Source organism: Microtus oregoni, unplaced genomic scaffold (genome assembly GCF_018167655.1).
Source record: "Microtus oregoni isolate MIOR12 unplaced genomic scaffold, Mior012 000028F_ref0000031, whole genome shotgun sequence".
NCBI lineage: Eukaryota > Metazoa > Chordata > Mammalia > Rodentia > Cricetidae > Microtus > Microtus oregoni.
In genome coordinates this window covers 24601804-24615005 of record NW_024543087.1, presented here as the reverse complement: position 1 = coordinate 24615005, position 13202 = coordinate 24601804, and the positions used below count along the sequence as shown (strand labels likewise).

The 13202-nt window shown below is 40.2% G+C and overlaps 1 protein-coding gene across 2 annotated transcripts in view; it reads left to right on the top strand.

Annotated features, from left to right (window-relative positions):
* Nucleotides 1–13202, top strand: part of Cep70 (centrosomal protein 70) — a 53390-nt gene that overhangs the window by 34405 nt on the left and 5783 nt on the right. For both annotated transcript variants that reach the window (XM_041677209.1, XM_041677210.1), the window contains exons 12-13: nt 2782–2887; nt 9314–9484. In XM_041677209.1, coding sequence (XP_041533143.1) covers nt 2782–2887; nt 9314–9484 — 277 coding nt within the window. The remainder of the gene's footprint in view (nt 1–2781; nt 2888–9313; nt 9485–13202) is intronic.

Sequence of the window (13202 nt, the reverse complement as noted above, 5' to 3'; positions counted from 1 at the left end):
ATTCTATTAAGTCTTAGAAGAGGGCTGGCCCAAAAAGGTGTGGGACATCCTGAAACCTTTGCAGGAGTGTAGTCCATGCAGCCTGTCCAACCCTCAGAGTAGGGTCCTCAAAGGCAGAGGGAGGTCGGCTGCTGGTATGCATGGGAATGCAAATAAAGCATCTTCACTAATACGGAATTGTGAGTGGTGCCAGGAGGAATCTGAATGAGCCTAGTACAGGGATCGGGAATTACTGAGTAAAGAGGAGCAACTGCCCCATTGGTGAGTCTAAGACCTTGAGCTAATCTCCACTTGTTGGATTCCCTTTCTTACTTTCAAGATAGGGATATTATATAGATTTGATCATCAAATTAATGATCTGTGTTTATTTGATATTTTAATTATAGTGATGAGACCATCCCTAACTTCTAGTGTTAAAGGATATTGTGTCTGATGTGTTAAATGGAAAGGATCTTTAAAATGAATGACCATAGGGATGATGGTCCTCTCCTTCCCTATTAATTCCTCATTTGTCTATGTTGTTTGAACAATTTGGATTCTATTAGCACCAGACAGTACTATTTTCTTGGGGAAAGAAGTTTTACGTTGAGTTTGGTCAGGAGATCTCTTTCGAAAGAGTAGCAGGAGTTTGGGGGATTGCCAAAAAGAAGTGACAGAAATAGAGATCTCACCATTAACAAGCAAGAAGCTGGGTAAATAATGCTTAAGGCGCTGGCTTGATAAGCCCCAAATGATAGCCTTTTGTGGGGGGTTCAGAGACAGGGGAGAATGGGAGGGCTAAGAATTGGGTTTCTGTGTTGGTGAAATTGATTTGACTTTCCTCCATTGTAAAGACTTCTCAGGACTCCTCAAGCTGGATTGATCCTCATTGATGGGAGGGCATCTAATCTTCTAGTGATCACCCTTACAAAGAGGGCAGGGTCCTGGGGGAAGGTATTTGTCTCTGAGAGCTTTCTCACCTGAAACAGCCTTCCTGCCTGCATAAGAAATGCATTCCTAGCCGGGCGGTGGTGGCGCACGCCTTTAATCCCAGCACTCGGGAGGCAGAGGCAGGCGGATCTCTGTGAGTTCGAGACCAGCCTGGTCTACAAGAGCTAGTTCCAGGACAGGCTCCAAAACCACAGAGAAACCCTGTCTCGAAAAACCAAAAAAAAAAAAAAAAAAAAAAAGAAATGCATTCCTAACAATCCTAATTGTGTTGCTTGAGGATTCAGCTGCCTAGCTAACTAACAGCAGTTTCTCATGGTGTCTATCCTCTCCTCTTGGTCCTAGTTATAAAAAAAAAAAATCAGTGTAGTAGTTTGTATCAAATTATCCAATGACTTGCCTGGTTCAATCACCAATTTTTGGAGTTATATATATGGCTAATCAAGTCAGGCACTTATCATTTGGATGATCTCTGCCCATAACCCTGGTTCTATATTAATGTATATTTTATAGCCTCTTGAAATCTTTGGAAGAGCATCATGTGAGTCTCCTATCCTTCTGACTTAATGTAGTCAGTTGGGCATGGTTTAAGGGCTTAGTTGCTGACTTTCTGAGAGCTAGTAGTACCCTTAAATCTATTCATTCCTCTGATCCTCTGGATTGAATTTAGGATTGGATTAGAGCTGTATCATTACCAGTGGGAAAGTTCAGTGGGAAAGTTGAGGGGTATTGTTCTTTCCCTGGAGGTGTGAAAGTCATTTCCAGTGGGCATGTCCCACTCAGCTCTAGAAGTGGTGGAGTTTGTTCTAGCAACAGCATGCAGAATTATAAAGTTGGCTTACTCTTCAAAGGTGTGGACAGGCTGAACTGGGCCGTCAATAAAGCTCCTAGGTCTCTGTTAGTTCTGACAGAGAAAGGGAGCCATGCACATAGGTTGTCCCAGAGTCCCTTCTGGAGATCCGCCTAATTGAAAACATTTCTTGTGGAAGAAAGATGTGCTGTGTACTGTGGCTGGCCACCGTGGGGGACAGCATTTCCCACTGGGGAGGGGTCTGCTCCGTCTGACAGGCTGCAGATTGGGATGAGCAACCAGAAGATTTGAAGGGATGGAAACAATCATGTTGTGCAGTTCATGAATTTGGGGATTTGGATACTTTATGGGAGGTTCCTTGCCCTTTAGCTCCTTTTTGAACTAGAACACATCACAGCCAAAGTGTAAGAGTACAGTTTACACAATTGGACCAGTTCAGGGTGATCCTTCAAATAAAAAAGTACAATTGAACATATGGGATCTCAGTCTATTTTCCCTTTTGCTTGCAAAGCAGATTGAGTGGGGTAATGATATTGCAGTTTAAACTGCTTCTGGAGGTCTGGATTCCCAGTCTCTTAGTGAGTATTCTAGCCAGGCCTGGACAGGAGAAAAAGAACCTTTTCCTTAAGACTCTGAGGGTCAGTCATACCCAGTTTTTTAGGAAACAGCAGGGGAGAATTTGATGTGATCTTGGATAGCGTCAAACCCGTCTGAAAGCAATAGCAAAATGTGAGCATTCCTCTGAGAGCCGTCTCTCTTCTCACTGTGCCCTGTGCCCAGAGGGGTGCCTCTGGTCCGGAGAGCCCTCATGGTTTTAGACATTACTTCTAACTTGTGATGTAGTGGAAGGAACTTTTCCAGGGACAGAATGGCTTATATTTTACATACATGCATATTTAATATTTGCACATGTGTGTAAACATACATGTAAGTAAAAGACGTAAGGTTTAGAAAGGCTAGCTGGTTCATTGCTTAATTATTTTAATCTGCTATCTAAGTTTTTTTTTTTTTACTATTATCTTGACTTTTTTTTCCTCCTTTAGATTACGAGAGCTTATTGTTCAAAACAAGACTGATGACCTGGGGAAAAAAGACGAGCCCAGCAAAGACAGCCATCATCAGGCTCTAATTGACCAGAGGTACTTTCAGGTACTGAATAGCTGCTGAAAAGACTGGTGTTTGTTGTGATCCTTGATTTTAATTGCAGTACAGTTTGCTATCACTTGGTAAGGAATGTTTGTACAGACAGCTCTTGGTATCTTTGGGGATGTGGTTCCTTGATACTCATGGATGCGTGTAGCACCTGCCTGTACATCATGGGACGGTTCGCGAGTCAGGCAAGGAACTGGAGATTGAAACACACACACACACACACACACACACACACACACACACACACACAGAGAGAGAGAGAGAGAGAGAGAGAGAGAGAGACATGGGTCATCCTTGAACCAAAAATGCCCCCTTTATTGTGTTCCGGGGCAGCTTATATAGGGCAGAGGGGGGGGGGGGGAGAACGAGCACGCGCACCATATATGGCCACTCCTAGCTCTCAGGATTTTTCAGCTGCCAGCCCACCAGAAACCACTCCCCTGCCATCAGGAACTCATGAGGGTCTCGTGCCAGAGCCGCTGCAAGCATAGGAAAGCAAGTTGTCTACTCCAGCAGGCAAGGGGTCACAGAACATTCAGGGTCTGAGGGTCTGCAGTCCCCAACAGATGCCTAAATCTGCAAAATCCCTCATAGAATGGAATTGAGGTGTGGCTTGAATGTGTGTTTGAATATGTGATCTTCAGCCATTTAGAAAGGTTTTGGAACCAATAGGAGATGGAGCCTGTTGATGTCACTGGGATCAGGCCTTGAGGCTTGATAGCTTGGCCCCATTTCTTGTTCAGTCTTTACTTCCTGAGTGTGGATGCAGTGTCACCTGCCAGTCTCCAGCTCTTACCACCATGCCTTCCCTGCCTGCTGCCATGTCTTTCCATGGACTGTACGCCTCTGAAGCTGTGAGCCAAAATGAAACCCTTTCTCCCATAAGTTGCTCTTCTCAAGGTATTTCATCACAACAACAGAAGACTAAGACAGAGTATTTTCCTATAGCCCACCCATATCCTCTCTGTAATAACTACTATTATAATAATTATAATAGTACAGTATAAACCCTATAACAATATTAAGATTTTTTTATTCTCTACCAATGTAAACCATTTGCCCTTCTTTTTGTTGTTGTTTTATGATATTTGTTGTTGTTTTTTTTTTTGTTTTGTTTGTTTTTTGAGTCAGGGTTTTTCTGTGTTGCTTTGGAGCCAGTCCTGGAACCAGTTCTTATAGACCAGACTGGCCTCGAATTGACAAAGGTCTTCCTGCCTCTGCCTCCCAGTGCTGGGATTAAAGGTGTACTCCACCACCATCCGGCTTGTGCCACAACCGCCCAACTGCTGTTTGCCCTTTTATTATTCCATTTGTTGATGCTGGTATTATTATATAACTAAATCTTCAAATCTTTGCATAGCTTTGATTTGGTTTAAATTATCTATGTGATGTAAAAAAACTAACCTTACTGGTTTTATAGACTGTTTATTGAATAGATAAGCAATTGAGTCTAATAGTTTATTGAATGAAGTGGACTTGCATTTTTTGGTTCCCCGTAAGTTTTTGTGTTTGTCTGTCTCTCTGTCTCTCTGTCTCTCTCTCTCTCTCTCTCTCCTACCATTTTATGTTTATGCATACATTCCTTTCTAGATTCTGCAGTCTGTCCCATTCCGTTACTATTCCAAGCTCTTTTGCAGCTTTCCAGTAGGTTTTTATACCATTTGAATTTAAAATTCTTTGCTTAGATATATTTGAGCACATTTGCTCTTCTGGATGAACATTTATTAAAATAAAATCCCACTAGGATGAATTGAAATATGATCAATTTTATTAATATTTGGAGAAATGATAATTTACAATTTTAAATCATCCTATTCAGAAACATATCTCTAATTTTGGGAGGGTCTTTTATAGCTTCCCATAAAGTTCTATATATTTTAAATTTAGTTCAGATGTCTTTCTTGTCAGGTTTATTTTCTAGATATTTAATGACTTTCATTGTTGTCGTGAATAAGTTCCAGGCAACTCTGTGAGAATTTTCTTTTAGCTGTCCAGAAGTGTGTAACTGGGGTTCTTCCATTTGCTCTCTCGGGCTCAGTCTGAGAACCTATGAGTGCAGACACCAGCTCTCACCTCACTCTTCCTTTTGGCATCCTACTTACTGCTTTTCATATACTTGGTTTCCTGCTCTACTCTTTGGTTTTCTTTCTTTTTCTGACATTTGCTAGATTGACAGATGTTTCTTTGTCCTTTTTAATCTTTATTTTGTGTTGTTTTTGTGTTTTGAGACAAGATCTCACTATGTAGACCAGGTTGGCCTTGAACTCATAGATCACCTACCTGTACCTCCTGAGTGCTGGGATTAAAGGCCCGTGCTACCCTCCCCTTTTTTTGTCCTTTAAAAAAGTTCCTAGATGAATTAATTAACTTAATTTTCCTTTTCTCTGATTACCTTTGGAATGCTTTAAACAGCAGCAACACAGGGAGTTTATCAGTGTCTATGAACTCTCTGAATGAATGACAGGGAATTACTGCTTCTCTTTTAAAAATTCTTACTCTGCAGGAGCTAAGTCACTTTATGTTTCCCCATTGTTGCTATATCTTTTACTGCCAATCATCAAAAAGTCAGTTAATTCATACAGGAAAATATAAATTACCATCAGTAAAAATTCTGATAGGGGAATTAATTCTTTCATTAAAATAATTAGTTTATTTATAGCTGAAATGAAATATTGACCATATGTTTTCATGAAAACTAAGTCTTCTAAATAACTTCTGAAGTCATATTACCAGGAGACCCATTAGTTGCAACTTGAAGTATGCAAGGACAGAAATTCAAGATCAAAATGCTGATCTCATCTTCATACTCTATTTGTGTATGTGCATGTGCATGTGTGTGGTGCACACATGTGCATTCATGCATGCATGGGAGCCAAGTGTACACGTGGAGGTTAGTGAACAGCTTATGGGTGGGCCATGTGGTCCTGGGATGGAACTCAGCTTGCTGGTAAGCATGTCATTTCATTAGCCCTCATCTTCATACTTAAAGACTATTTCTTAAATACAGTAGACTTGATAATAAGTAGGAAATGACTTTTATTATGTATGTTTTGTTTCTTAAATACCATAAAGGGCACATTTGCTTATGAAAGGGTGGAGACAGGAGGGCAGGTAGTACCTAAACACAGGGCATCTTACAGAACCTGGAGTCTCATTAAAACACTTTCTAAAAGGCTCTGAAGTTACTTGAAGAGGTAAAAGAAGGGAGAAAACAACCAAGGCTGAGAGAATGATATATCTTACCTGTCTTTGGGTGATGACTAATGGAGTACTCATCACATCTAGAGAGAGTCAAATAGTATATATTAAGCTTTATTTCAAATATCAGTGATATTGTCAGTTTTCTTCAGTGTGATAGTGGCACTAGATTGTGTAGACTATACCAGCTTTAAGGGATGTGTGCTTTACTATTTGAGGGTAAATAAGGTTGATAGCTGCATTTCCTTCCATTGGTTCTGAACCTGCAGATAGAGCGAGCTCCTCTAGGAAAGTGTTCACAGTTTCTGGATCTAGGTAGTGACTGTGTGCTTGTGGTGGTTAATTTTATGTCAGCTTGACTGGGCTATCCACTGCCCAGATACTTGGTTAAACAGTATGCCTGTGAGTGAATTGGTGCACAAATAGATTGTCCTCCTATGGTAGGTAGATCTCATCTAACCACTTACAGAACAAAAAGATCAGGGGGAAATTCTATGCATGCTTTCAACATGTTTTTTTGTTTGGTTTTGGTTAGTTCTCCTATCTTTAGATTTGAACCAAAATATCAGATTTCTAGGGCTTTGGGACTACTATTCTGGGTCTCTCCACTCAGATTTGTAACTGATAGTCGTGGGGTTCCATTAATTGCATGATCCAGTTCATTATATTAATTTTTTTAAAAATATGGTAATCTCTTTCTCGTATGTGTGTGCATTTGAGTCTTGGAGTGGCTACACAAGGCCCACTTTATATACACACGAATACATTTACTGTTGGTGGTGTTTCTTTGGCAAAGCCTAAAACACTGTTTAACACACACACTGAAGTTTTTGTCTGTTTAAGATGTTGGTGATTGTTTGTTTAATTTTATTTTGAGGTAAGGAAGGTCTCATTGTATAGTCCTGACTGGTTTGGAACTTGCTAGCCAAGCTAGACTTGGACCCCCAAAGATCCTCTTGCCTCTGTCTCTGGAGTACTGTGATTAAAGTTTGGATGTGCCACCATGCCTGGCTTATTTTAAATGTTTTATAATGAAAAGAAGGGCGATTTAAAACAATCTATTCAAACCTCAGCCGAAAAGTATTCTAGCTCAGACCTGACCTGTTCTACAGCATGGCCAAGGGATGTGTTGTCTTTGCTCTATTGTTTCTTCTGGTCCCCTGCTAAGTTTGACTTTTCTGGAGTGGCAGTGAAGGGTAGACAGTGGATGAGGAGAGAATGAGGATGGTTTCTTTCTTTCTGGTATAGCTATATTTCAGTGCTGGTGCCCTTGGTGGGGCTGACCTCCAAATATAGCCTCTGCTTTTCTTTCCTGGAGTGTGTGTGTGTGTGTGTGTGTGTGTGTGTGTGTGTGTGTGTGTACGCATGTGTGCATGTGCATGTTTTCTCCTTTCTCTTAAGCTGGGACGTTTAACAACACAGCATTTATTTTGTGTGCATTTTAGTACTGACGTCTTATGAGGAAGTACCCTTAGGAGCTGTACTGCTATGGTCCTCCAGCCATAGACGGTTGTTTTTTTAATTTTCATGAGAGTAAAGCTTATCTCCGTCTCAATGTTCCTAGTTGGCCTGAACCTATTCTTACCCTGTCACAAGATAGAGGGTTAGGTTTCTCTTGCTGCCCCGTTCTTCTCCATTGTGATGTTCACATATGGCTCAGTTCATCTTTGCTATGTGGCAGACATCTTCTAAAACTTAGTGATGCCCTTTAATAGTATCATGCTTGAACAGTAGATACGTCTGCTAATATTGGCCATACGTTGATGGTGAGTCATTAGAGCTCTTCTGTGGCAGTTGAGTGAATTTTCTGTCTCTGTGATGGGGATGAATGGGCCTGAGTAGCTCTGCCTGGACTTGGCCATGTGGCGGCAGCAGAGTGTAAACAGTGATGTAGACTACTTAAGAACTTTCCCCCCTTTGACTGGGCGTCATAGTGCACACTCAAGAGAAACAGGCAGGTGGTGAATCTCTTTGAGTTCGAGGCCACCCAGAGCTGTTATACAGAAAGACCCTGTGCTGAAAAAAAAAAAAAGCAATTATTTTAAAAGACCCAAACTGGCAAGACATTCATTTTAGTAAATTCTGTGGATATAAGCAAGACCCAAGATTAGCCCAAATTTAAAGGGTAAAAAGTCTCTACATTTTGATGGGAGAAACTGCAAGTCACGATGCAAGCATGCAACAAAACAAGGACAAGAAATGGCTGCACTCATTTTTATATACAGCCTGAAAGTGTACCATGGTGTGAAGGGCATGAACGTGCCCTGTGATCTTCTGAGCACCAACTCCCTGCATCTTTCAGGTCACCCACTACCTTCCTGACCTTTGGTGTCAGGGAAGAGGACTATCCCTCTGCTTTGATTCATAACTTGGAGAAGAATGTGATTTTTTTCTTTTTGTTTTGTTTTGGTTTTTGGGTTTTTGAGACAGGGTTTCTCTGTAACCTTTTAGAGCCTGTCCTGGAACTTGCTCTGAAGACAAGGCTGGCCTCAAACTCACAGAGACCTGTCTGTCTCTGCCTCCCAAGTGCTGGGATTAAAGGTGTGCGCCACCACCACCCAGCAATTTTTTTCAATTATTTGATAGTAATACATGAGTTTATAATAGAAGCAAAATGTCAAAACACAGAGCCTCAGAAGTTGGGTTCTGAGAGCACCTGTTTGTTCTAGCTACCTCCGGGCAGACGAGAACAGCAGTGTTTCTGCCTCACTCCAAAAACCCTGTGTAGACACTCTCAGAGTCCCGTCTCAGGTATTTATAGTGTTTGTTAAGAACTATTGGGGGCTGGAGTAATGGCTCAACCAAAAATATAAGAATTATTGGACTGGCTGGCCAGGACTTCTCTGCAGAATGTGTGGGGCTTAATGAGTAACTATATTTAAAATTCCAACTGAAATTGTGAAACAAGTAGAAAGCTCCTCTTAATCCCATACTTAGCTCAACTAATGAGAAGACAAATAGGAATCATTGCGACTTAGATAAGGATGTCTAGATAGTTGTTATTCTGTGTGGAGTATAGTGGATGGTAACTGCTTTCAAACCTAAATTAGTAAAAATTTATTCAGTTTTCCTTAGAATTTGTACATCTATGCTAATGAGACCACATTACCCCAATATTTTAGAAACATCTGGAAATGATGTCGTGTTGGCACCTGATGCATCCTTTCCCTACCTCGCGGCGTCAGATTCAGACATGTTAACCACAGATACTGTCCATGGTTGCAGGTGCTGTGCAGCATCAATTCCATTATTCATAATCCTCGAGCTCCAGTGATTATTCATAAACAGAGCAAGGGAGGAGCCCAAAACTTCAATAAAGATATTGTCCAAGATTGTGGATTTGAACATCTCGTTCCTGTAATAGAAATGTGGGCAGATGAACTGACGTCCTTAAAGGTATGTTGAATATTCTTCACACGTTTTGAAAATCTGTTGAACTTGGCTTTTCTTGTTCTTTAACTATAAAGCTAATGACACTTTTCTAAAATTGGAATATTACTGCTTACATATTTTGTTCCATTTTGTTTTTGAGACCAAGTCTAACTGTGTAGTCCTGGCTAGATTGGAACTAACTCTATATAGAGGCTGGATTTGAACACATAGATATCCACCTGCTTCTGCCTCCTGAGTCCTGCAATTAAAGGCATGTGTTACCATGCCCAGCCTTCATGTTTCCAATTCTGTAAATTTGTTGCTATTGTTAAGCTTGCCTCCTCTAAAGTTTTACCATAGCAAATGTGTAGACTTTACCTCACTGAGAATCGGTAGTGGACCCACCTTTGTAGTCTAAGCTCTTTCCTGTTCTGCCCTCTCACTCCTGCTGATGTCTTGCTGAGCATGTCCTGACCTTTGCACATGCTCAGATGCCGTGTCGTAGCCTTAGTTTCTTCTTAGCTGGGATTGCTTGTTCTGTCTTCACATTTTATTTTTCTTTCTCAGAATTGAGTTTATTTCTGTGTTTGTCTAATTGCTAGAGAAGGTGATAGTTAGCAAGCAACTGGGAAATGAACTGTACTCTCATTTGATTTATAGATCATTGTATATTCTTTATTGTGTAACTTGAGTTCATTACATTTTTCTTGATTGGTTTATTGAGAAGTGATTTGCTATAAAGTTAACAGTATTGCATTTCTTTTTAAATATTTATTTATTTATTATGTATACAATGTTCTGTCTGTGTGTATGTCTGCAGGCCAGAAGAGGGCACCAGACCTCATTACAGATGGTTGTGAGCCACCATGTGGTTGCTGGGAATTGAACTCAGGACCTTTGGAAGAGCAGGCAATGCTCTTAACCACTGAGCCATCTCTCCAGCCCCAACAGTATTGCATTTCTGTGCCTTTTGAACTTTAGATTTTTTTCAGTAACTAATATCATACAGAATTCTGCTATAGTTAGTGAAGATATGATTCAGTGACAGTATTTGTCAGCATTTTGTCCTAATGCCCAAAGAACCTTATAAAGAGCGAGTGACTTCTTGGGAACAAAAAGTTTTCTTTGTTCTTATATGCCTCAAAGATCTTCATGTACATGGGTGCTCAATTAATATCCAAATTGTTCAGAATAACTATAGTCCCAGACAATTAGAGGTGCTTTTTATTTGCTTTGTTTTGGTCTTTTTTAAAAAAATAAATTCTTTATTATACACACACATATATATTTTAGTTTCTTGAGACAGGGTTTCTTTGTATAACCACCATGACTGTCCTGGAACTCACTTTGTAGATCAGGCTAGCCTCGAACTCACAGAGAGCCTCCTGCCTCTGCCTCCCAAGAGCTGGAATTAAAGGCATGTGCCATCACTGCCTAGTATTTTTGTTTTTGTTTTTGTTTTTTTTTTTGAGACAAGGTCTCTATTATGCAGTCCTGGGTATCCTAAAACTCCTGTGTAGACCAGGCTGTCCTAAAACTCAAAGAGATTCACCTGCCTCTGCCTTCCAAGTTCTGGGATTAAAGATGTGCACCACCGTCACCCAGCTTGATGGTTTTGTTGTTGTTTGTTTTTTAATTTATAAAATCTTATCTGCATAAAACTCATGAAAGAATCTTGTCAGTCAGCCTACATTTTATTTCCTTTTTTTCTTTAGAACTTGGACAAAGCTACATAATATGTAGACATTTTATTTGAATGACAGTGCTGGGTTAATAATTTTATATATCTGAGTTTCTCTAGTTTGTTTCTCAGAAAAGGCTGAAATAGAGATTGACTTGTGGAATCTGTCATTTCCCACTCACTGCTTGGCAGAGAGCTCTCTGTAGGAGGTAGCAGTGCTAACTACTGTTCTCCCTTTCAGGAAAGTTAGACTAGAAATAGCCCTCGTCTTTCTAGCAGAAGGGAAAGACTAGATGAGAAAGGTGACAAAGGCAAAAACCAAATTAATAGGCACAGTTGTTTTTCTACGTGTCAGATAACAGGGAACGTGTTGCAAAAATGTGAACATAAAATTCAGACTAATTGGAGAGGTGAAATAATGCTAAAACATGACATTTTAAATAACTATGGCATATGTTGCTAGGAAAAACTGAGTGCCATAAAGATGGACAGCTGCGGTGAGGGAATGAGATGTGTGACTTGTCCTCCAGGGTCTGGTAGGCGAGGTCACTCTGGTCACAGCGTCCAGGAAAGGCTTACAAGAGTGCTGAGTTCTTGTCACTCTGTAGTTTTCTGAATAGGAGGAGGCAGGAAATTAGCTTTATACTTAGAACGTTGTAAGGACGGCCATGCCTTGGTGGCACACACCTTTAATCCCAGCTTTAGGAAGGCAGAGGCAGGTGGATCTCTGTGATTTTGAGGCCAGCTTGGTCTACAAGAGCTAGTTCCAGGACAGGAACCAAAGCTACAGAGAAACCCTGTCTTGAAAAAAAATTATTGTAAGGACACCTGAGGCCATTGACTAGAATTAGCATCTTCTGCTCATGGCCTTTAGGAATGCTTCTATTATTTATAATACAGGTTCAGAATCCAGCTTGGAGAGTACATGAATCCCTTTGGTGTCTCATATGGGCAGTTTTTTATAATGTAGAACTTTCTAGTTTTGGGCAGACATATTCCCAGTTAATATTTTTTTCCTTAGGTTTGATTCCTGACTTAAAAGAGAATGATGGGTTTGAGAGATGAATGGAAAAGAGAAATGTAGCAATACATACTATTACTACATGTTTGCCTATTTATTTTTGAGACAGGCCTCATTATACAAGTCTGGCTGCCCTGGGATGTACCTTGTAGATCAGGCTGACCTTAAATTCACAAAGGTCCACTTGCTTCTGCCTCCTAATGCTGAGATTAAAGGCATGTGCCACTAAGCCTGGCTTTAGTATATGTTTTATTTTCAATGAACATATAATTATACACGTGTGAGGGATAGTGATATATATATATATATATATTTGAGTAGAATCACTGTTAAGAACATCAGTAATTCTCAGCCATGCTTGCTTTACTTACCCTGCTGTGGTATAGAACATCCCAGATTATTTCTCTTATCCAGCTCACCCTGACTGCTAACCATCCTGTCTCCATTCCTTCTTACTCAAACTCTTCTCAGGCTTTGGGAACCACTATGTGTCTAACCTTTGAAACTTTTACCTTTAAGTCAGAATATGTGGTATTTGTTTCTGTTTTTATTTCACCTAACGTAATGTCTTCCAGTTCTGTCCATGTTGCAGTAAACGACAGATGTCATATTTTTTATGGCTGATATCATCATATACATGTGCATGTTTGTATCACACATACACACACTATTTCTTTTTAGCCAATCATCTATCGTTAGACGCCTAAATTGATCCCATATCTTGGCAATTCTGAGTAATGCTTCAGTAAACACATGAGCTCTGGCATCTTTTAAACACACTTTAGTTTCATTTTATTTGGATACATATCCAGATGTAAGATTGTTAGGTTATGTGGCAGTTTTCTTTAGTTTTTTAGAAACCTCTATGTACTGTTTTACACGATGGCTATACAATTTTCATTCCCATCAATAATAAATGCAGGGGATTCTCAAAAGAATCATGGTCACTTGTATGATTTCATTTACATAAAATGCCAAGTGTAAGCAAATCCATAGCAGCAAGTAGTGGATTAGTGGTTAAAGAGGCTGGAGGATAATAG